Source organism: Bradysia coprophila, unplaced genomic scaffold (assembly GCF_014529535.1).
Source record: "Bradysia coprophila strain Holo2 unplaced genomic scaffold, BU_Bcop_v1 contig_476, whole genome shotgun sequence".
Taxonomy (NCBI): Eukaryota; Metazoa; Arthropoda; class Insecta; order Diptera; family Sciaridae; genus Bradysia; species Bradysia coprophila.
The window spans coordinates 3489551-3515803 of NW_023503727.1; the positions used below are offsets into that span (position 1 = coordinate 3489551).

General features: G+C 35.2%; 1 protein-coding gene and 1 long non-coding RNA gene across 8 annotated transcripts in view; one reads left to right on the plus strand and one right to left on the minus strand.

Moving 5' to 3' along the window:
• Nucleotides 1-26253, plus strand: part of LOC119082722 (teneurin-m) — a 536832-nt gene that overhangs the window by 503207 nt on the left and 7372 nt on the right. For 5 of the 7 annotated variants that reach the window (XM_037192307.1, XM_037192305.1, XM_037192306.1 and 2 more), the window contains 8 exons: nucleotides 4344-4556; nucleotides 9877-10160; nucleotides 10279-10498; nucleotides 11419-11613; nucleotides 14277-14486; nucleotides 14550-14885; nucleotides 14960-15167; nucleotides 21605-21631. In XM_037192307.1, coding sequence (XP_037048202.1) covers nucleotides 4344-4556; nucleotides 9877-10160; nucleotides 10279-10498; nucleotides 11419-11613; nucleotides 14277-14486; nucleotides 14550-14885; nucleotides 14960-15167; nucleotides 21605-21631 — 1693 coding nt within the window. The other 2 variants (XM_037192303.1, XM_037192304.1) reach the window with 2 other exon arrangements.
• LOC119082733 lies at nucleotides 1376-17187 on the minus strand. The gene is made up of 3 exons (XR_005088701.1): nucleotides 17177-17187; nucleotides 12746-12755; nucleotides 1376-1530 (listed from the first exon to the last, which is right to left on the minus strand). It is a non-coding gene; the product is annotated as an uncharacterized LOC119082733 (long non-coding RNA).

Here is a 26253-nt window from a genome sequence, read left to right on the forward strand (position 1 = left end):
TAGACTACATTACCGGGTAGTTGAATATTGTTTAAAATAATATTCCATCGGAGTGTATACCTACTCCTACAGGCATTGTTACTTGAAAGTCGATAATAATGTTTTTGAATAATAAGCACGATGGGGTGGAAGATTTCGTTTTTTTTTGTGCCTGTTCTCCTTTTGCGTCTATAAAAAGTTATAGTTTATTGGTGCTACGTAATGATTCGGTGTGGTGGAAATGTAACAGCAGACACACACAGCATATAAAAAGTGTTTTTCTATTTTATTTTCTTTACTTTTTTTTCGGCTCTCTCTTCATTTTAACTCCCGCCTCAGATATAATAAAATTGGTTAGGCGAAAATTTATTATTTTTATTTTGTGTATTTGTTTGTTGTTTAGCAGAGTTATGTTTCTTCGACACGAAACGGTCATTAGGAATATGGAAATTTTGTTGTTGGCTTTGTTCGCTTGTTATTTACGGATTTCACACTCTTACAGATTTGTAATAAATTTTCTGTCGGAACGGCATTTCGTCTGAAACATGACAAACACACACAGAAAGTACATTTTCCGCATTTATTTTCATGGAAATGATTTCAGTCTTTATCGACTGATATGCAAAAAAAAATGATTTCCCGCCGCCGTTACATTTATGAGGTGCAAATGAATTCGCATTCACTTTATGTGCACTCGAACAGCTTGTGTTATATTTAACAGTAATTCCATCGTTTACATTACGGTAGATAGACAGAAAAGGCTCGACGTAGTAGTAGGTTACATTGGATGCTGCGAATATAATTCCTTGCATGAGATAACAATTTAGTGATAAAAGCAAACTCACTCGTTTGGCTTTGAGCAATAAGCTTCGGTAAAAGTAATTCAGGCCTCCCACTAAATTTTGCCCTGTCCGAAATTCGGACATTTCGGACATTTCGGACAATTTGTATATAATTTCGGACATTTCCAGAAAAAATTTCGGACAAATATTTTCTAGTTTTCACTAAAGAATCGCAATAGGAATAGTCTGTGAGATATCGTTTCTTTCTGACATAAGACATTCGACCACTGTTTCGATCTGAGAGAAAATTTAAATACGTCTTTCGACGTTTTGCATTAATATGCAGTTCAAAAATACCATTTCTCATCCGGCCATGGCGACAGTGGTACTCGATACAGTGCTCTAAGAACACTATACCGATTTGCACACGAAAAAGTTTAGTGAATCATAGTTGAAATGAAGTTTCAACTCATCATCAAACTTTTCTAACTCGTGGCCAGTCCGGTGGTTTCTTTACCAAAAGCCCCCACACTTGGGCGAAACCAAGAAGAGTTTGCACATATGTTTAAACGTGAACAAATGAAAGTTTTTTCAAACCTTCATAAGCCACACATATAAATGATGACTTAGTCATCTGGTGGTTGAAAATTCAACAAATGTAGATACATTGCACTTCGTATCTATAGAAGAATCAACCATAGTCGCATATGTGTGGCTTATGAAGGTTTGAAAAAACTTTCATTTGTTCACGTTTAAACATATGTGCAAACTCTTCTTTCTTTCTGTTTTTTCCACTGTTTTTTGAACTCACTTTGTTAAGTGAAATAAAACAAAAGACATTTATTCTATCTCACAAAACTCTGTATATATTTCGATTGCTAGAACATCACAATCATCCTCAGCAGAACATCTGTGAGATATTTAAAATCATTCCCTCACCAAATTTCAACGTTTTATATCAGCAGAATTTGGTGACAAATTCTAAACTCAAAAATTTTTTTGGAGTATATTTTGACGCGACATGAATTGATCATTAACTGGTATATAGGACTTGAAAAATGTTTTACTAAAAGTATTGTTAAATTTGAGGGTTAACTGAAACCTGGCTGAAAATATTTAAAAAAGAAAGAAAAAGTTTTAGAACGGCTTTCTTCAAATAAAACTAGTTGAACTTCCAGGCAACATACTTTTTTACCGCAGACGACTTCAATTCCAAAAATTTTGTACTAATGCTTAGAAATGTATTTTATCGCATACGCGGTGTGATTCCTCGAAAAAATTATTCACCTAGGATATATAAACAAACATTATACTTCTGTAAATTGTCAAAGTATCATTCGCATATCTTGTTGTCTCGTTTTCGCTTAGGCGATAAAAAAGAATATGCACGTATGACAAGCCGTCTCGGCAAGCCTCGACCGCTTTGTCATACGTGCATAATATTTATTACTTTACTAGTGAGGGAATGTAGCCTTTCTCTCACTAGTGAAAACCCTTTCCCTCGCTCGTAAAGTAAAACGCCATACTATACACTGGTTTAGTAATGTACTATTGTTCGCACTTCAAATTTGTGCTGGATGCCTAATACGTCGACCTTCAAAACATCAGTCGTATTTTTACTTTTCGAAGCTTGATACGCCACAGACAGGAAAATTTTCTATTTAGTTCCAAGTAACTTAAAAAATTCGACAATATCGATAATTCCCTTACTGAATACAAAATCTTTAAAAATTTGTCAATATGGGATGCAGAGTTTTTTGAATTTGACTGTCTTCAGAAGTTAAAGTTATCCTGAAGAAACCAGGAGAGCGTGTCTATCTCATCGATTATTAAAATATCTATGTGTAGGCTCGGATTGTGACGAGTGAAATGAAAGTAGTTTAAGTTAAGGGCGGCTCGCCGGTTCGCTGATGGTAAATTTTAAAATCTGTAAAATCGTCCATCAGCGACGCCTGAGTTTCTATGGTGAACGAAAAAAAAAACTTGCTGGAGACGATAGAGCGTGAAAAACTATGGAACAAATCCGTTGTTGGCAATGCAGACCTCCGCCAATTGCAATAGTTTTGTATGACCAGTTACCTCAGATCAAATTTTTAACACTTTGAGGCAATAGAGGAAGGATCAGTCTAATGCCTGAAACTACGATTTTTTCTTGAAACTAGAGTTTTCAGTCTTAAAAATTGTAACGCAACAGACCGTTATTGGCGGAATCTGCCCTTAACAAATTCAGTAACGATTTAATCAAATTAAAATCGTTTTTAGTAAAACACTTATTTAATTAGCGAATGACTGTTGTTGACTGATGGACGAATCTTAATTCAAATAATTCAAAGGGTTGTACATATGTACATATGTACGTAAAATTAATTTACTCCCTCATCTATGTTGATATAAATTTTAAGACAAAGAATTGGTACACGGAAATTATAATTGAAAAATGTATGAAGCGAGTCTTTTAGAGTCTGTAGAGTCTTTCATAAGTTTCAATATTTAAATCCGGTCAGATCTTGAAGAAAATTTCGGACATTTCGGACAATTTCGGACAAATATGTAAAATTCCGGACATTTCGGACATTTCGGACATTTCAGACATTTCGGACAAGTGAGAGGCCTGTAGTAATTTAAGTGTAAAATTTGTGTATCCGAGCCGAAGACGAGGTATACAACTACACTTATTGAAAAACAATTGCTGAAAAAGTTGCTCAAAAACACCCGAGTAACTTTACGAGTGTCACAAAGTCCGAAGTAATGAACTCTGTACCAGCACCCAACGTATTCTGATTTACTGCCGGTCTCTTACTAAAGTTGATATTGTCAAATTAAAATGAAATAAATTAACCAAAAATAGTCCACAAGTAATGGATCATTTTCAGGGGCGGCAAATTGCTATTTAATGGTCAACTTTCGCATGTGTCAGGTCAGGGCCTATTTTTGGATTTTTTTTTGGAAATTTTTACCAAAATTTCCAAAAAAAAATTGCCAAAAAATTCCAAAAACTGCGAACATTCAAAAACCGAATTTTTCGATCATTTCGAACGGTTTTGGAAACTTTTGAGCTCAGCCTTGTGTTTTAGCCGGCTCTCAATGATTTTGTTTGATTGTTGACGTATAGTGTCAAGAATAAAACAAAATAAGTGAGAGTCAGCTAAAACGCAAGGCTGAGTTCACGAGTTGCCAAAACCGTTCGAAATTTTGGAAAGATTCGGTTTTTAAATGTTAGCAGTTTGTGGAAATTTTTTGGAAATTTTTTGGAAATTTTTTAAAAAATTTCCAGAAAAAATTCCAAAAGTAGGACTTGACCGTCAGGTGGTAAGTAATATTTGGCTTGGTAGGGAGGTAATGTGGAATTTTCCTCACTAAAGTAAATCCTTTACCCTCGTTCGTAGAGTAAACTAGCATTTCGTATCACGATGAGTAAAAGTACCTCGTGCTGAAGCCTTTAGTCTGGATACGAGATATCAAATTACTACCCTGGCATATCAATCTACTATTCCCTTTCCGACTGACAATTATCAGAAGAATAAGACACTGAATAACTTCGTATCAATGAAATCTAACGAATTTTCTTTTCACAATTTCCAGGCTCCAACGTCCTCCGATTTTCATACGAATCAAACCCATGCAATGTTCTAGTCGATGAAGGCTCTGAAATATCAGCCGCTAAAAGTACCATAGCCGAAACGGATAAATCAGCATCAATACGACCGAAACCAGCTGCAACATCATCAACGTCCGCTTCCCAATCATCGCCATCGTCCTCGTCGACACTGTCAACGACCAGTCAATCCACTGGAGGTAAACGAACATTGACATCTACCCGTTTAACTAGGTTGAAACGATATCGTCGTCACATAATCGATTTAAACGTCCACCACCCCGGCAATGACAAATCCGATTCTTTTCAAACATCCACCACCACCTCCGCCTCATCGTCGTCGTCTTCTTTTGTCACCACTTCGTCCACCCCAACTAATTCCATTGATTTTAGTTTGCATGCTAGTTCTACACCATTTGATAGCAATGTACCCAATTTATCTTCTTCTATTTCGTCTTCGTCTCCTTTTACATTATCACCTCTTGAATCAAACAGCAATTTTGTGGAATTCGATAATGATGGGAAAATTGATGAAGGTGAAAGTAGTGACGGTGGTTTTGTTAATCGTATCAATGGTAGTAGTGGTGTGGAAGAATTTCTAATGACTAACACGACCGAAGACATTGACAGCATGCTTCTGGTGGGCAATGAGAATGGGGTGTCCTTTGATATTGTAACACATGCCACTAACAATGAGCTTCGTTTGAGTGATACTAATGTTGAGGATGCGAATTTGGAATTAACAACTGACTTTGCCGTTGAGTTGGCTGGATCAGAGTACGATGGAAGTGCTACGGAAGTGGTTGATGCATCTGAAGACGATGCTATATTACAAAATGATTCTCCGGCGCTCGTATCGTACGGTCATGGGGATATAAACTTTGTTGGACTGGACAGACCGATCGGTGCCGATACGATGTACCAGAATGCCGATGAAGAGATAGAGATTCACACATTAGACTCGAACAAAAAACAAAAATTTGACTCTAACGCTAATGATGTCGACCAATTTCCGTTCATCGATACTCACAATCCAGACCGTATACGCTATGAAGTGCATGACATTAACAGCATCAATAGAAATGATTTGCCGCATGAAGCACCATCCACAAAACGCATTTTAGTAAATGTATCTATTGCAACGGACAACGGATCAGGCACTGAAAATCACGCAGTTTATACACTACATGTGTCTGTTCCTGCTGGTCCAGATTATCAACCAAAGACTCTTCAATCAGGTACTGATTCCGAAGAAATTTTGCCCAAAAAATACGCGCCGATTTTGGACACATCTCATGCATGTCCAATGGAACCACCACCAGTGCCACCATGCCTGTGCAATTGCGACCAATTTTGTCGCAATTTTAGCGGTGTAGACGAGGAGGTTCATGGGGTTGAGGAATCAACTACTACCACTTTAAGTGACACATCTGATGTGTCTGATACGGAAGCGAGCACGACAAGTGATGCATTCTCATCGACCACAACTGATGAGACGGTAACAGAAGAAGAACGATCTTGTTTAGAAAGTAGAGACATTCCGACAATTCTAATTTTAGAAGGTGAGAGATTGAGACGCTTATTTGGCTTGTGCTTGAATAACCAACAAAATATTAACAAATATGCCGGGCGACTAAAACATTCTTTAACCATAGCACGTTTCCAGCCAACTAACCGCATTCATTTTAAGCATAATCGATCATGAAAACTACAATTAACAATTTTTAAACCGGAAATGATTCTTGTGGCCACCCTTGAGGCTTGCCGTACCTACGATTAAAGTAAATTTCTTCTTGTAACCGATGAATCAGACAATGTCGTGTCCACTACTCCGTTACATATTCGGAAGGATTCGAGTAAATAATTCAGGACTTCAGTCCATCGTTACCAATTCACGTACATCCGACATTTCAGTGATGGATATTGGTAATCATAATTTAGGCTCGATTATTTTCCGGTTCCATTTCGATCGGTTTTTTGCAAGAAATTCCGTTCCCGAACTACATTAACTGTACGTGTAATATATGTATCGGTCATGGCGATTCGTTATGTGAATGACTTGTACGCGTGAACATGATTCTTTTTTCTCTTTTATAATCATAAAAACCAACCATCCAAGCTCAATCCTTGGGAACGTATACAAAGCACGTGTACATGTCTGCCTTTTCGTATGCCCATTAAATAGTCACACGAAACGGTTTGAATTTTTGCTATGTTCTCAACGAGAAAGTAGCTTTTCGTTTCTAGCCTCTTCGTGGATGGTTTTTCTTTCTGCTTCTTCTTCTTCTTCTTATTTTTTTTTGGCACGGCATTAGTAATGAGAAAGGAGGATTCTCTGCACACCAAATGAGCCCATAAATTATAATTTCCTTCGTTTTATATAACATTGAGAAGAACATAAAAAGCATTAAAATTGCACCCAGTTAACAGGAAAAGTTTAAGAATTCCTACTGAATTATGTACGGAAAATGGTAAAGTTTTCTCTATGTGTTTCATGAAGGCTGTATAAGTGAGCTAAGATGGGATTAGGGAAATTTAAATTTTTTTTTTCTTCCCTCTTTCGTTTACTGGCAAAATGTGTATTTATACCTTCGTTGGAATTTTTTCTTGTTATGTGCTAAAAGATTTTAAGAATGTTTTGTGAGATACTAAAACCGGTGTACCAGAGACTGTATTTATGCGATGAAGTTTGATTATTTTTTTTCGTCGTCTCCTCTCCATCGTCTAACTGTTGTTGCGTGTTTGAGGGAAATTGTTATTTTTATTATGAAATCCGGAAGTCATGGAAACATTTTTTCTCTGTTGATTTTTAATTTTGAGTCCATTAGCTATTGTTACAACGGGCACTAATCTGACTGTAATACGCTATAAATACCGCAGCATTCACTAAACAATTCAAAGTGAAAATTGTTATTCTATTCCCCTTCCTACCACCATTCTATGCAGATTTGGTAACGAAATGTCTGTTTTTGTTTGGAAGGAAATTCTATGTTTAAATATTACTGGTACGCCAGCACATGAGAGAAACCAGCACATGAAAAGTGAACGCATTCTAAGCTCTCTCTAGAGAGAGTTGAATTTCTGAAATAAAAAACCGCACATCTCTGGGATCGAACACGGGCCCTCTCACACATCAGCTCGTGACAATTCATGTGAGCTAAATCGTTCTTACATGAAGTACGGTAATTGTGGAATAGTATTTATCTGGGCTCATTGATTGTACCAATTACTTTTATTGGTTTTGGATGAGAAGGAAGTCTCGGATCGACGTCTTCTTATAATATTTTGAAAGCTTGTAAATTTAGACTTCAAAATCCAAAATACCTCATGGGTCCAAGACTACTGGCCCGAGATATAGCTTCTAGAATTTTTTATTCCATACAAAGGACTTTGTTCCAGAGCTACCAGAAGTCAGCCCTGGACCCATGTCTCACTATGCTCAATCGATAGCTACTAGCACTAGGTAAATGCTGACAAAAAATTATATGAGTCCAAGCCTCCTGGCCCGAGATATAGCTTCTAGAATTTTTCATCCCATACAAAGGATTTTGTTCCAGACCTACCAGATGTCAGCCTTGGACTCATGTCTCACTATACTCAATCGATAGCTACTAGTGCTAGGCAAATACTGCCAAAAAATTGAATGAGTCCAAGACTCCTGGCCCCAGATATAGCTTCTAGAATTTTTCATCCCATGCAAAGGATTTTGTTCCAGAGCTACCAGATGTCAGCCTTGGACTCATGTCTCACTATACTCAATCGATAGCTACTAGTGCTAGGCAAATACAGACAAAAAATTGTATGAGTCCAAGCCTCCTGGCCCGAGATATAGCTTCCAGAATTTTTCATTCCATACAAAGGACTTTGTTCCAAAGCTACCAGATGTCAGCCTTGGACTCAAGTCTCACTATAAAATTGGAAAATTTTTTAGGAAAATTTGGGAAAAAAAGGAAAATTTAGGAAAATTTTTGATTTTTTTTTTCATAAAATCTTCTCTGCTTTCAGATAATGTTATGTGTATTCTGAACTATCTGACGAGTTCTATGCTACCTACGTCACTCCCTCCCTCTTCTACTGAATTGTCTTTCACGTTCCCTGTTATTTGTGTTCTTTACGTGAAAATTTGTAGTGGAAAATAAATTCATAAAATCTAATCTGCACTTTGATTTTATTGCCAATACTTAGCAAAGAGTTTTCCAAACATGAAACGATACTCCCTCCGCGCCATATCCATTCGAACGGGATAGCGCATTACCGCAATCTCGGCCATAAGATAAGAAGAAGTATAAGTTGAACAAAATCTGTTAATTATATCAGGGAAACGGAAAATATTGATAATCAGAAACAATCATTAAAAGACGATGCCGCTACATAATATCTGCGCGGCACAGCAATTCGGGGTATAGAATCAACCAACCCTCAGTCATGATTACGTGATAAATAACATAATTTTATTTTATTGATCAAAAACTTCTTCAATTAATTGGCTAGAAGCGAAAGAGCACACGATGATCTGATGCTGAATCCCCCAGAGTGCCACAACACCATTGAAATGGCAAAAGCGAAACTTTTTTTTTCCTGTGCTTCTACTCTCTGTGTGCGCCGTTTCCATTCCAATATAATAATGAAACTGCATTCATCAAACTTTATTCATTTACAACCTCGTCTATATTATACACACTCGTTCCTGTCTCTCTCCCGGCTTCGTCGAAATTAATAGTCTTTTTTCCCCATTTCGCATTCATTTCTTATCATTTATTTCCACACAAATAGACTTTCTCTTGTTTGGGCAAAAAGTTTTCGATTTTATTTAAATACATTTTTCCTTCTTCCGACTCCGGCAATCGTCGAAACGGAATACCTTTACCATTTGGACTCACTTTTGCACAATTTTCCCAATCAACTGACTTTGAAATTAACAGAACAAACTTATATTCCACCTTTTACATTATTACCGGGGCCATAGTATGCCATAGTATATAAGTATATACATCTAGATAGAAGGCGACACAACATACAACTTAATACTTGTGTTGTATGTACGTACAAATGTAAAGTAGATTCTTAGCGATCCTTAAAAATATATCCTCTTAATACCTTTATATTATCCCCATTAAACGGGAATAATAATAAAGAAGAAAAAAAACTTTTCACCCTTTGCGCTTTGTATAAATAAGTAATTTCTGCTTTCGTTCACCCCATTAAACATTTTCATTTCGTCTCCACTACACCATTTACAATGTGATTGTTATGTATATAATCCATGCATTCTCTCCCACCTCACATCTCACCATATTTATGTATATATATCACACTCAACCCAAAAATGTATACCGAGGTACCACTCTCTGACACACAAAACTGTACCATTGTATACCATATACTTATGTATATATCCCATATATATGCATACATATAGCATTAGACACGAAATAAACTTAATTGATGAAGTAAAATTCGATTATTTATCCGAAAAGCTAAAATATATATTTTATTCAAAAATGTGTACACGTTAAACAGGAGCTCGAACATTCCCAGCACGTAGTTTTCCACCAGATGGAACAACATTTCAGCAAATCGCATTGGGTCAAAAGAAACTGTCAAAGCAAATACCACCCTACAGTTACTGGAACATACAGTTTTATCAATCGGAACCAGCTTATGTGAAATTTGACTATAATATCCCGAGGGGAGCATCGATTGGTGTGTATGCCAGACGAAATGCACTGCCCACCCATACCCAGTACCATTTCAAAGAGGTTTTAAGTGGTTTCAATGCGAGACCGACCAGATCATCGACACATGTAAGTGTTTTTTGTTTCGGAGGAAAAACGAAAAGAAAATGCGACGATATAAGCAAGGACAGCATTTGTCCCTCATGTACAAGCAACTTTGATTTTTGTAACACGACCTTCGTTACAGCAACCATCGGTTAGTCGAGAAGTGACCAGATACATGGAACCAGGACATTGGTTTGTTTCATTGTACAACGATGATGGTGATGAACAAGAGGTCACTTTTTATGCATCTGTTGCTGCTGATATGACACAAAATTGTCCGAACGGTTGTTCGGGTAACGGTCAATGTTTGTTGGGACATTGTCAGTGCAATCCGGGATTCGGTGGAGATGATTGCAGTGAAAGTAAGTGTTTTCGATTGAAACGTTGTTTTGTTTTGGAAAGGCTTGGTTTTTTCATTATAAGTTGATGTAAGTTGGATTGTCGGCAGGGCCTATTATTGGTAAATTTATTTACCGAATTTACCGAAAATTTACCATGATTGGAAAGGCTTGGTTTTTTTCATTATAAGTTGATGTAAGTTGGATTGTCGGCAGGGCCTATTATTGGTAAATTTATTTACCGAATTTACCGAAAATTTACCATGATTGGAAAGGCTTGGTTTTTTTCATCATAAGTTGATGTAAGTTGGATTGTCGGCAGGGCCTATTATTGGTAAATTTATTTACCGAATTTACCGAAAATTTACCATGATTGGAAAGGCTTGGTTTTTTTCATTATAAGTTGATGTAAGTTGGATTGTCGGCAGGGCCTATTATTGGTAAATTTATTTACCGAATTTACCGAAAATTTACCATGATTGGAAAGGCTTGGTTTTTTTCATTATAAGTTGATGTAAGTTGGATTGTCGGGAGGGCCTATTATTGGTAAATTTATTTACCGAATTTACCGAAAATTTACCATGATTGGAAAGGCTTGGTTTTTTTCATTATAAGTTGATGTAAGTTGGATTGTCGGCAGGGCCTATTATTGGTAAATTTATTTACCGAATTTACCGAAAATTTACCATGATTTACCGAACCATAAATTCTGTAAATTTCGGTAAGATTTGGTAAATTTCGTTAAATATTCGATAAAATTCAGCAAATTCGGTGAATAAATCTACCAATAATCGGCCCTGATTGTCGCAAAATAACGACCACCCCACAATTTTCATCTCTTAAATTGAACGAAGTGCGGAGAAACGGAAAAAACAGAAAGCTCATCCCTAAACGGACATCATAAACATAACGCATCATTTAAAAAAAAACATAATTACGTTTAGGTGTTTGTCCTGTTCTCTGTTCGCAACACGGCGAGTACATAAATGGTGAATGTCAATGCAATCCCGGCTGGAAGGGGAAAGAGTGCTCATTACGACATGACGAATGTGAAGTACCAGACTGCAACGGTCACGGTCACTGCGTTAGTGGAAAATGTCAATGTGTACGGGGATATAAGGGAAAATTCTGTGAAGAAGGTAAATTCATAATTTTTCGATGAAAACATTTTAAATTTCCTTTTTACTTTATTTTTGCCAAACAATTTTATTTCAGCGCGTTTTCCATATCATGAATTTATTTTTTTACTGTTCCTTCCAATGTAAATATTTGATTAGAAAATATTTAAAATATTCATGGTGTAACCGACATTAGCGTTTGTCGCTTTATCGTTTTTTTTTTGTATGCGTATACGATATGCTTTTTTAGTAAACAGTGAATAAAAAACAATAATTTTTATAAATTATGCATTTGTGTGGCTGTAGAGTTTCCTGGAAATTAGAAAATATAAATTTTTTGCCACCCACACTTTTTAACCAAATACTCGGCTCCGCTCCAAACTTCATTCCTCTCTATCTCTGTACACGAGCTACCCGACCATGCACGTAATATGTACATTAATAAAAATTATTTTATTCTACTAAAAACATAATTAATGTCGTAAAATGGTTCTAATTTAATCAAATTGGGCGCGATGCGAAATTAAAATTTTCTCACATTTCTCCCGGATATTATTCCATCGTCGGATTATGATTTTGCTATGCTCGTGCATAAAACTCCCACGATATACTTTTAGAGGTGACTTAGGGTATGCTCTGGTGTATTTGAATCAAACTGAAATGCAGATTAACATTTCATTTGGCAGTTAAATTGAAAAGATAGAATTGCTGAGTAACGAAGTGCAGTGAAGTTACTTTGTAGAGTTCTAGCTAGTCATTTTTTAGCCACAACAATGACCGAAATAAGTGATGAGCTCTGACATAGTTCTCTGAAAACGTTCAATAAAACTGAAGAAGTAGTAGATTTCATTTCATACACTAAGTGAATCTTTAAACAAAGAGGGATTCTTTTGAAAAACAGCCTACCGAAATCGGACGCATTTTCCAGTGGACTTTTTTATATGTGCCTAGAAAGGACTTCGACCCTAGAAGGTGAGCAAAAACCGAAAAATTGCAATTTTCTACAGTTACACGAGCCGTACAGGGTCGTGTGGGGTGTGATTAGAAAGGTAATGTCATGAGCCAAATAGGGTCTTACCGGGTTTAAAATTCATCGACACTGAAATGTGACACATTTAATGTGTGCAGTTGAAGTTTTCAACCGAAGACTTACCCTGTTCTTACTGAAATTTCTCGAGGTACACAAAATGTACATTAGGGCGTATCGAATTTTGAGAATTTTGAGAATGTGCTACACCGAATTCTTAAATATTTTGTAAAAGAGTTCAGCTACTGTTATGGAATATTATGTGCACTTACTGGCCAAGGTTACCTCGACTCAGCAACACCGGTTACAGTGTCTGCACTGGCTTCGTGGGCGACGTGGGTACACTTAAAAAGTTCATTCATTAATGTTGAAAAAGTGATTTCGGATGGATCGCCGACCGGGACAATGCCTAGTGTACTGGTAGTACTCGACCTCCTCTACAACCTCATGCCAAAAGCTAAAGTTAATAATTTATCTCTCAGGAAATAAAAGTCAAAAACCAAAATGTCGAACTTTCGATGTTAGAAAACCTCGACAGACACACCTTTTGGACCATCGGTTTCTTTGGCAGTTTTGTAGAGTTTTTAACGCTCTACATCCTGCTAGAACATTGTTTTCAAAAATACTCTTAACTTTCCGAGTTATGACCATTTGAAAGTTAAAGTCGTCCGGGGGGACTTCTTCCCGGGCACCTTCGGATCCATCAACCGCGATATCATAAAATTCTCAAAATTCGATACGCCCTAATGTACATGGTCGTGTGGGGTATCATTTGAAAGGTAATTTTATGTGCTTTTAGGCCATTTTGTGTACCTCGAGAAATTTTTGTAACAACAGTGTAAGTCTTCGGTTGAAAACTTAACCTGCACGTATTTTAGTGTGGATGAATTTTAAAACCAATAAGTCCCTATTCGGCTCAATAGTACATGTGATTACCTTTCTAATGACACCCCACACGACCCTGTACGGCTCGTGTAACTGTAGAAAATTTTGTTAGAAAATTGCAATTTTTCGGTTTTTGCTCAGCCACACAAACTTCGAAGAATTTTTTTGAAAGTGGTTTTGGCTTCTAGGGTCGAAGTTCTTTCTAAGCACGTATAAAAAAATTCCAATAGAAAATGCGTCCGATTTCGGTAGGCTGTTTTTCAAAAGAAACCCTCAAAAGAAGTAGTAGATTTGATGAACATATTGCCATACGTTGCCTGTTTTCATGTGTATAGGACATAAACACTTTTAATGAGTCAACACAGTTTTGGAGTGTTCATATCAGGCTAAATCATATTGACGTTATTCACAAATTGTAGAAATCTTAGAGTTCTCTACATTGCCAAAAAGAGAGCTGCAAATCTCACAGGTTTTGTGTAACTTTGTCTCCAGATAATCTACATTCTACAGTGACTGCTACAGCTGTACTTTTCCTATAGGTGGCAGTCTGACTTTCCATAGAAAATTTTATCAGACGGGCTCAAAATATCTCACAGAAATTGTGAAAGGTTCCCTTAGTTTCGGTGATCTTTCGCCTAGCACCGGATTCATCTTCTCTTCAGTCAGTGAAATATTTCAATTGTTTCGTTTCATTTTCATGTTTTACTTGACCTCTAAGCAACATTCATCCCAACAAAAATAAATTTACAAAAAAAAAATTGTTTTCATTCAGTTGATTGTCCACACCCCACTTGTTCTGGTCACGGTTTCTGTGCCGATGGTGCATGCATATGCAAGAAAGGCTGGAAGGGATTAGACTGCGCTACAATGGACCAAGATGCATTACAATGTTTACCAGACTGTACCGGTCATGGTACATTCGATTTGGATACCCAAACTTGTAATTGCGAGCCGAAATGGAGCGGTGATGATTGTTCGAAAGGTGAATAAAGAAAAATCCCTTCACAACGACCTCGTTTCCATTTTTTAACTTCTACTCTCGTAGAATTATGCGATCTCGATTGCGGGCAACATGGTCGATGTGTAGGCGAATCGTGTCAGTGTGATGTTGGATGGGGTGGCGAATATTGCAACACAAAACTATGTGACACCCGGTGCAATGAACATGGACAGTGTAAGAATGGTACATGTCTGTGTGTCACCGGCTGGAATGGAAAACATTGTACGATGGAAGGTTGTCCATCGGGATGTTCGAATCATGGCCAATGCCGTGTTAGCGGTGACGGATTGTGGGAATGTAGATGTTATGATGGTTGGGACGGCACGGACTGTGCCGTGGCATTGGAACAGAATTGTGGTGATAATAAAGATAATGACAAAGGTAACCACTGAGCGCACTGATGAACTTAATGAATTTGCGAAATTTTCAATTTTTATCGAAAAATTTATCGACAGACGGGTTAGTCGATTGTGAGGACCCGGAATGTTGTCTGAACCATGTATGCCGTACCAGCCAATTGTGTGTAAGTGCACCGAAGCCCATTGATGTGCTGCTGCGAAAACAACCACCTGCAATAACCGCTTCGTTCTTTGAACGAATGAAATTCCTGATTGACGAAGGAAGTCTGCAGAATTACGCAAAATTGGAAACGTTTAATGAGAGGTAAGAGCTTGAAGCGAATTTTTTTCTTCATTTATTTGTCCAAAAACATTTTCAAAGAAGAAATTTTGCTGAAACATTTGACGTCATGCGCTGGATAAAGTGTTACGTCGAAGACATTCTCAGAAGTGAATCTGATTATCTCATAAGTGTGAACATTTCTGGATGATTTAACGCACAGTGCAATTTTTCAAGCAAACATCGAAACGAATTTTGTTTTTTCCGACTTCTAGGATCCGCCATTCAATTGTTTAAATTATTTCGTTCGGTATTAACGATTCGCCGAATTAATTGGCTGTGAATAATTGATGTAATTGTTTGCATTTGAAAGCATTTAATCGAAATAATAAATTTTAAACAAATTAGTTTTCTACAGTGAGTGATTTTCACGCACCGGAACGTTTATTTATTGATCGGGTTACTCTCAACCGCTTCATCACTATGGCCATTATGCTAGAAAATTATTTTCAGTTGTCGATTTTTGCGTCTGACTTTTCTGTAGACACCAGAAATGGCGACCATAATTTTACGAACCGATCCCGATTACTGTTTGCTAGACTCAAAAGACTTCAGACATTTTATGTAGATCTTATGAGTCATATCGCCAAGACTTCAGGTGATTGGGGAACAAGCGGTCTCCGATTTTAATGAGTGATAGCTCGTTGGATTCGTCTTTCAATTCTAGGAAACATGTATCTTTCACTTTTTCTAAAAAAAAATTGTTTTCTGTGAAAAGTGTTCAAAAGTGATCACATGTCAGAGGGTACCGAAAACAGTTTTTCGACAATAACTCAAGAAAAAATTATTTTAAATTGTTGTAATGTTGTACGAATGCCGGCCTTGGAAAGATCTACAGATAGAGTATACGCACTGCTTGGTGCGTGCTTATCCACGAGAGTTATGACTAGAAATATAGTGAATGTTCGGAGAGTACTCCTTCTCTGCAGCTTCGTTGTTCCGCGGATCTGAGTATGGGGTGTTGTAGTTGGCCTCACCCACTATCGTTGCACATATAAATGAACCCAGTACTTTAGGGCTGCAAGCCTACAGAAGTGTCGGAAAAAAAGTTGGTGCCAAAATGCAGATTTTTTCCTTCTTTCTGAGTGCTCTACAGCTGGAACAGCATCTGGAACGGTACTACGGCAATCATTTTTTATTGTCTACTATTCTTTCACCTTATCAATAGAAAAACGCTTCGCTATGTCGCGAATATATCAGATCCAGTGTTAGTAATATCAAGAGAAAAATTATCAAATTTTTCTCGGAGGATTTTAGTCAAATAAATACGCTAACATATAGCAAATGACCTCAGGACTACGGAACAGTAATTAGTTTTTCAATTTGACCAATATTTGCTACGTGACAGGAGTTTGGAAAACCGTTTGCTCCCACTTGATCGTATCGTTTTTCCAAACTCCTGTCTCGTAGCAAATATTGGTCCAATTGAAAAAGTAATTACTGTTCCGGACTCCTGAGGTCATTTGCTATACGCTAACACTTTATTTGACTAAAATCCTCCGAGAAAAATTTGATAATTTTTCTCTTGATATTACTAACACTGGATCTGATCTGATATATTCGTGGCATAGCGAAGCGTTTTTCTATTGATAAGGTGAAAGAATAGTAGACGATAAAAAATGACTGCCGTAGTACCGTTCCAGATGCTGTTCCAGCTGAAGAGCACTCAGAAAGAAGGAAAAAATCTGCATTTTGGCACCAACTTTTTTTCCAACACTTCTGTAGGCTTGCAGCCCTAAAGTACTGGGTTCACTTATATGTGCAACGATAGTGGGTGAGGCCAGCTACAACACCCCATACTCAGTTCCGCGGAACATCGAAGCTGCAGAGAAGGCGGACTCTTTGAACATTCACTATATTTCTAGTCATAACTCTCGTGGATAAGCACGCACCAAGCAGTGCGTATACTCTATCTGTAGGTCTTTCCAAGGCCGACATTCGTACAACATTACAACAATTTAAAATAATTTTTTCTTGAGTTATTGTCGAAAAACTGTTTTCGGTACCCTCTGACATGTCTTCACTTTTGAGCGCTTTTCACAGAAAACAATTTTTTTTAAGAAAAAGTGAAAGATACGTGTTTCCTAGAATTGAAAGACGAATCCAACGAGCTATCACTCATTAAAATCGGAGACCGCTTGTTCCCCAATCACCTGAAGTCTTGGCGATATGACTCTTATATATTAGGGGTGGCCGATTATACTGAGCCATAGACCCACAAAAAAAATATTTTTCAGACTATGATCTGGGACAACTTCAGGAACAACAAATCAAAAAACGAAAATTTTGTAGTAGTCCAGTCTCTCCCACCTACACTTACACAAACCTTAAGATATTTTCGTCCCGTTTTTTCTACTATTTGTGGACTGTGTAGATATCATAATAAAATGAAAAAAGTTTGGAAAAAATACTTGACCTTCGTAGGTGACCCAAGTTTCCGGTGGTCGGCTGTCAGAGCAAATTGGAAACTTCAATCTAAATTTAAAAATATTCAAAGTCCAAAATCTTTTACAACAATGATTCTAACACAATTAGTCAAAGCTAATCTTCAACACGATATCCAACGCATTGATTCAAATGTGCAGCAACAACAAAATTTATTGACCAAGAAAATATCGATTTTGAATCAAAATACTGAATTGGAAAGGAAGAAAATCCATTTTAAAAATGCATTTTTTTGGTTCGTTTGTGTGTTTACCTTAAACGAAAAAAAAAGAAAGAAAAAAGAAAGAAATCGAAAATCTTTTATCTGTAAATAATTCTCTTCGTATACATAAAGATCAAACACCCAAAAACCAAAAATATTTAAAAAAAAAAATTGTGTCATCATCATTCTATATTTATATACAATGCCAAACCGACATTTTGTGTTTTAATTTATTTCCTTCCCGAGGAAATTTGTTGTGCCCCCGTGTTATTTCATATTCCTATACATATGCTGATTTCCATCTGTTTTAAATGTTCTGCATAATATTTTTCCATATTAAATGAAATATCAAGTTTGTACACACAGTCAAAATATTCGAGCTGAAAAGGGTATTATAATGTTGAGGAGAACGAAAAACACACGAAATTTATACATAAAATGGTGGAAAGTCGAAAAATTATTTTATTTTTGTTAAAATTATCGCAGAGAGACAAAAAAAAATCCGACAAAATAATTTCTTTTTTTGAAACTAATTAGCGTAATATTAATTCGATTTACATGGTTTAAACTGATTATCTGCCGATGGACGAAACAAAAACAGAACAAAAAAAAACACAACGAAAGAATTTAAATGAATTCGCATCAATTTTAACAAAAATAAAATAATTCAATTAATCGTCAAAAAAATAATGTTGAATAGTGAAAGAGAAATGTAGGGTTTTTGAATTGATTGAACTAATTAAATAAAATAATGTTGCCGTTCGGAAAATTCATTTTGTCAACAAGCACACACATGGTAGCAGTAATCATTTTCATTTAATAATTTATTTTGTGTGCTCAAAATAAAAACCAATTAAATTTCCGTTCAAAATGAGCTGAATCATTTTTTTCAATTACCAACCGACCACACTCGTAATTCAAATTTAAGAAATAGGAAGTCCTACTGGTTGATACAAAATATTTTTCGCAATTCCGGTCCATAATCATCACCTTTCCATGCATCCATTTAATGTCGTTTTGAAGGTATTTATTTCACTGTATTTCTGGACACAGTGCGATATTAACTTTTTTTCGCACGCAGTGCGATATCAAATTTTTTTCGCACGCTCAAGAACCTATTACCTTCAACGAAGGCTAAATTTTTATAAATAAAAATCTTGCATTGACCAGAAATCGAACCCCCGACACCAAAAGGTTTTTGAACACAAAGCAGCGACTATAGCCATTCGGCTATAGAGTCACACAATTATACCGAACGTATTGTTGAAGCGTATATACTAAGCATTGACTACTCGATTTCATTCAACGCGTCTCTTTACATCACATAGCATTGTGTATCATAATGCAGCCTTCTTGATCGTTCAAATGAATTTCTGTATACACAAGAATTTTGGAACAAAATGTAAGACATGTTTTGCATTGGAAAGGTGATTATGGCCCGAAATTGCGAAAAACGTTGTATCTACCACGGTAGGTATGCCGGTATTTTTTCGCACACGACGTCTTGTCGACCTCGGCTTCGCCTCAGATCGACAATCGACATCTAGTGCGAAAAAATACCTTCATACCTACCTTGGTAGATAAATAACTATTACTTCATTTGGTCATTCTGCTATTGACGTCGAATGTCATAAGATACTGAGTTCAGCGTTTCAAAGTGAGCTCTTCTTTATTGACAAAGATTCTTTGTTTAAAAGTCAGTAAATTCTGATTGTTCTAAAAATGCATCGTCTTACAGTGAACGACATCTCAAATGTATCAATGTCAAATTTTTCTGAGAATTTTATTGTGTCATTGCAAATTCACAATGACATTCTCTGAAAAAAATGACAGTGAGACATTTGAGATGTCGTTCACTGTACTTCTTTGCATTTTAAAAATTACCTTTCGGATTACTGTTACAGTATCTTCTGCATTGAACACACCCTTAATGTCCTCGCATTTAATATATACCTGCGGAGTTTGCAGTGCAAGCATTGCACCAGTTGTTTTGGAAGTCATTGGAACCTTTGCATTTCTTACAGCTATGAACAGCTAAAAGTGGTGCCATCTTACATTGATCTGTTATTAGTCTACTTTCTTGCATATATTCGTATCTTCGGACTATTACACAGATGTTAATGTGGGGAACAAAGAGATTGCAAAGAGGGCGACACTATTAGGTGTTCAAGTAAATATGTGTTCAAACTGAAAATAACGTCATTGAAAGTTGTTTTGAATTAACTTTTTGCAAAAAAACAGAAAGCGTATCACTTCTTAAGAGCACTCACCCCTTGGCAATTTTCTAGCCTACATTTGTGCGCAAAAATATTCGTTTTATTGATGATTTATCTGAACCAAAATCTTTTTTTTTGAAAAAGTAAGACCATTAAAGCATGCAAAAATGTGATACTTTTAAGAGAAAAATTGGTTTGTGGATGATAACTTATTCCACTTGGAGAATCCTTTGCAAATGTGTAAATTTATGTGTTTTGAAAAGGTTTCTCCAAGACCACAAACCAATTTTTCCCTTAAAAGTAACACATTTTTGAATGCCTTAATGATTTTACTTTTTCAGAAAAAGATTTTGATTCAGAGAAATCATCAAAAAACGAATATTTTTGGGCACAAATGTAGGCTAGAAAATTGCCGAGTGGTGAGCGCTCTTAATCAATGAATCTGTTACTTCTTTTGTTGAACATATTATCCAGTGTCCATTGTGACAAAACCTTTCACTTCATTTTAGTTTTAACATTCATATCAGATGGTCGAAATTTGCTCATTTCGTTGTAAAAAGATGAAAATAGTCGGCTGCGAGAGGGTAACATCTCTGACAATGTGACTGTAGTATCTGTCGAAAACCATTTTGTAATCATGAAAATCATTGGCGTTCGCTCATTTTCCAATTTCCAAAATGAAAAATCAATCAATTCATTATGCACCAAAAAGCACAACCATGCGAAAATAAATCAAAAATGTATTTCTGTTTCATTGTTCAACGTCATGTAAAATATTTAAATTAATTTATGCAACAATAATACACACAACTAAAATTACTAATAATAATAACAAAACAACAACGAAAAAAATCGTGACGAAAAATGTGAAACATTTCCTTCAATTTCCGAATTCAATTTACCTTTACAAAATGAAAAAAAAAAACTTTTGATAAAACGCGAAAAAAAGAATTTACAAATTTTTCGAAACGAAAATGCTAGAGAATAAAAGTTAGATTGCTGTTTGCTGCTGCTGCATTGCATCTCATAATATGTAATATTTGACAATAAATTTATTATTTTTCTTCTCTGTTCGCATTTTCAAGGTGCGCGAAATTTTAGCACTTAATATCAGTAACAACGAAAGAAAAAACACTTTGCCAAGAAAATTCATTTTTTTTCGTACTTTTCCTACACAGAAAAAAGTTTAGTTTTTATTTCTCTTCTCTCACATTTTATTTTGATTTTCTTTTTTCTTGTAACATAATTTCCAACATTCATTACAACTTCTTAACATAATTTCTTAGAAAACAAGTAAAAAAAAATTGGTAATTGATTCTGCACAATCTCTCTCTCTCTCTCATTTTTCGTTAGTTTCTTCTTCTTATTGTTTTTCTCAAATTTTTTTTTTCGTGTTCCGTATACATATTTTGTGCTAAATCCGAGTAAAATCTTAAATCATAGCCATAACAATAACTATAAAAACAACAACCAAATGCAAATTAATTCTAACACGATCCTTTTTCTTGCTTTTCTTTTTTTAAAAAAATACTCTCTTTTCCTCTGACTTGGTCGAGCAGCGTATTTTGGAATTATTTCAATGCAAGGTAAGCTTAATAAAAAAAACACACCGAAAGCCATGACACAGTACGGTATTAAAATTTGAAATGTAATGTAGCTAAAAAAAAAAGATTTTCCGTAGTTAAAGTGCAAATTTTATATCCGCGAGGGGATTCTCCATTAACCGGGCCATAATAGAGGTGTTTTATTCAGTGGCGAAACTACTTATGATTAAAGAATTATGTGCGCGCTCGTGTAGAGTGTTTTGCTTTATCGAATAATTCAAGCTTATGTAAACGATGGAATTGCAAAATACTTTATTTGCAATGTAAAGCACTGCAGTTTAATTTACCCTCGCTGTCCGATAAATAAATAGTTTTTTTTTGGTACATTGCGACCGATGTTGCGGGGAATCGAGGTTGGCGAAAATGAAAATTCACTGCTACGGTTTACTGTAGTTAGAAAATTATCAATTTCAAGGCTACTGAATAATGGATGTTCAAAATACTGAAACACTGCAGCCGCGTATTTGTCAGTAGTTGAGCCATTGGATAAAACTGGGGATGTAATTAGGGAGAGACCTTTTATTTTACGTAGAACACCCGTTAGGTATCAATATTGAAACACGCGCTTTTTTGGACAAGACACAGACGAAAAATATAACTCTACTAACAACTCATACTAACAACTAAATAACAGCTTTTGTTCATAGTCATTTTATGAGGGCGAAACATAGTAGTGTGCATACTTTAGATATTTTTAATTTTGGTCCATTCGCAATCTATTTTCGTTGACATTGCAACTTTGGTACAATTCGCTTAAATGTTCCAGTCGAAGAAACATCAAAAACTATCACTGATGGTCTATCAGTAATATGCTGAAATCTTGCCTGTATTTAGGCGTTAAAATTAAATATTTTCAATATGATTTCAAGTTGCCTGTGCAACGAACTCCCTTTAAGAGCAACGGACCCTTTGCAAATTTGTAGTCTACATTTAGGCGGAAAATATTCGTTTTTTGATGATTTCTCTGAATCAAAATATTTTTTTGGAAAAGTAAAACCATTGAAGCACGGAAGAATGTGTTACTTTTAAATGAAAAATCGGGTTGTCATATAACTTAGAACACTTGGAGAAACCTTTGCAGATTGTGTAAATTTATGTAATCTGCACAGATTTCTCCAAGTGGATTAAGTTCTGATTCACAAACCAATGTTTCCTTTAAAAGTATCACATTCTTGCGTGCTTTAATGGTTTTAATTAAAAAAAAAAATTGGTTCAGAGAAATCATCAAAAAACGAATATTTTCCGCCTAAATGTAGACTACAAATTTACAAAAAATTGCTCTTAATTTTGTATTAATAATTTAACTTTATGTAAGTTACAAGGCCGTAGCCAGACTTCAAAATCCGAGTGCGCTAGGGGGGCGCAAGGTCCAAAAAAATTATTTTGTATGGGAAAAATTTAAAAAAAAATGAAAAAATGACTTCTCTAGGAGGGGCGCCGCCCCCTGCGCCCCATCTAGATACGGCCCTGGTAAGTTATTCTATGATGAACAGTGTTCATTCAAATTAGCACAGACTGGCAGGGCTTATTGTTGGGGATTTTAATTGTGAAAAATCCGGAAAAGTTTTGAAAAATTCCAAAAAAATATTTTCAGAATTTTATCGGAAATTTTCAGAATTAAAATTCACAAAAATACGCACTTCAGACTGCTCTTAGTGTAAGCTGACCCCAAACAGTCACATTTTTCTTTACCGAAAACTAAACGATCTTGGAAGAAATCTGATGTTTCTCTTGATTGACAATTGATACCAAGAACGAAAATGGATAATTTTACCGCTCAAACGCAAACTAAATTTCAGCATAGTACGGTAAACACGTTTATTGACAAAATTGCAATCGAAAATTTTCTGCAAATGTACTGCCATCCTCCCCACATCCATCACCCCTTTCTGTTAATTGAATCAATTTTCTGTGGAAAATTTTTGAACATTTTCATTAACTGAACGCATTTATTTCGCCGAATTGTTTTTCTTCGATGGAAGTTAAAGTGCACTTTACACAGCCATATACCGAGTATAGACGATCACTCGAAAGGAAAAGTTGTTTTTCTCTTAAGTAAATTTTTCTTCGGGAAAAATAAAACTACTTAACCAAAATATAAATAAAAAGAGAAGAAGAAAATATCCGCGAACCCTATCTGCACTCAAACTTAACCAAAGTTTATTTCCTATGTATAAAATACAAGACGTTAGAAGAAAAAGAAGCAGTAAAGCGCACAGAAGAAGAAGAAGAAGAAAAAATTATCCTTCCATAAACTTGTTAAAACAAATTTAATTTACGAGCAAATTATATAAAACCATAAAAGAATTGCAGAACTTTTAATAATTTGCAAGTAAAAATAAATTATCACACATAAAATTAAAAGAAGGGAAAGATTTTTTTTTATATATTTAGGACGGAGAAAGAAGACGAAGCAAAAGAACAAAAAAAAAAAGTTTAAACAAATTTCCACCAGTTTAATAGAAAAACCTCTGCACACGATCTGTTGATAAAGTATTGTTGAATGCAACAACGTGAGAGTTTCCATACACATTTTTGTTTCATTCACACACTCTCTCTCTCTTATTTATCGAAAGTGCATTAGAGCCGTTTTGTATATTGTCATGGACGTAATTTAAAAAATACAAAAAATAAAATTAAAATTCTTCATGACAATTTGTTGTACCCTGTCCGTCCATATGGCGGTACAGTTTAGTGCGCACGAGAATATGGTAAAAAAAATATATATTTAACTGGAGGAATTCTGTTATTTGTGCAGTTTATCTGTTCGAAATTACAATTAAAAAAAGGAAAAAATGTTAACAAAAAAACAAGCAGAAAAAAAAGAACATTTCAATGTACAGTCCCCCCATATTGACACATAAGAAAATTATAGCTTTTCCATGTAACAACAAAAGTATATTTTTTTCTGTATATCTCAGAGCTTTCGTAGAATTAGCTTTTCATTTTGTGTGTCTGTGTGCAAAACTATTTTTTAATTTAATTTTTCTGTAATTTTAATTTCCTGTTTTATTTTACCGTTTTTTTTTATCTTTCGTTTTTTATGTTTTATTTTTAAACAAATTTTTTATTATTCCGTGTGTTTTCTATATTTCGTATAATATTTATAGAAAAGTTTTCCATTTTTTTTTTGTGTTAAATATATACATTGCGCATGATCCTTAGATGTATACCACCATCCTGAAATTGTATTCGTTTTGTCTATTGTGAAACCGGAGTTTTTGTCTGTTACGTCTGTTGTTTTATAAGTTTACGATTTTTCTGTCCATTTTATTTTTACATTTTTCGTTTATTGTTTTCTCCTTTATTTTTTGGATTTCATTTTTTAAACAAATAAAAAAATCTTCACAATTTTAATGAAGTTCCTGCAAAAAGCAAATATCATTGCAAAAAAACGGACCAGTGATATTTATGCAGTTTTATCTTCTTCTTATTTTGTTTTTATTTTATTTTTTTTTAGATTTTAATGAAAATGCTAAGAGGAACGTTAAATTGTTTGCCGGCACAGAACGTACAAATATTTTTAAATTGTATACCGACAATATTGTCGTTTTTCATGAATGGAAAATGGCTAATTAATTTCAAAAATATTTTCGTGCAAATTTTTATATTCAGAACGAAGATGCGGACGTTGGTATTATCCTTAAAGTTCAATCGGTGAAGTAGGTATTACATGACCTGTTTCTGAGGACAGTTCTTAACGTTAACGTACTGATATGATTGAACGATTAGTCTATCATATTTATCAAATTAATAGGATCGATCAGGGCCTATTTCGATAAATTCAGTAAATATTCGATAAATTTCAGTAAATTTGATAAATAATAAAAGGACCAATAATAGCTAGGGATGGGAGGCGTTCAAAATTATCGATAATATCAATCGAAAGAAATTATCGATAATCGATTAATCATATCGTTATCGATAATTTAATAATTATCGATAATTATCAAAATATCGAAATTCGATAATTATCAAAATATCGATATTTTGATATTTATCTGAAAATTCATGATAATATACCGATATATCGGAATATATCGGACCGAAATATCGAATTAACGATATCTTGATAATTATCAAAATATCAATAATTATCGATTATCGATATTTTTTTGATAATTTTCGATAAAAAAAGTCGATAATTATCGATTATCGATAATTGATAATTATCGATAATCATTTTCATTATCGCCCTTGCCTAATAATAGCCCCTGCGTTCGATCCACCGTATTCAGAAATCATACAGAATAATCGAGGTCAGAAACGACTTTTCATTAGATGAACCACGAACAGAATTTCTTTCTATTTATTATGATGGATAGCAGCTCTACTTGGTTCCAAATTGCGAAATTTCTTCCATTCTCTCAATGGAACTAGTAAATTGTCCCACTTGACATAGATTCTACGGGCTTTAAAGGTCAACACACACTAGCATCTAGTGGTAGTTGGGAATATGATATTTCTATTGTTAAAACCGGTTTTATCCGATTTTAGCTGATTTAAACAATAGAAATGTCATATTCCCAACTACCACTAGATGCTAGTGTGTGTTGGCCTTAATTGTGTGGGATTTACCTAGTCGCCTAGGGATCCCTTTGAGT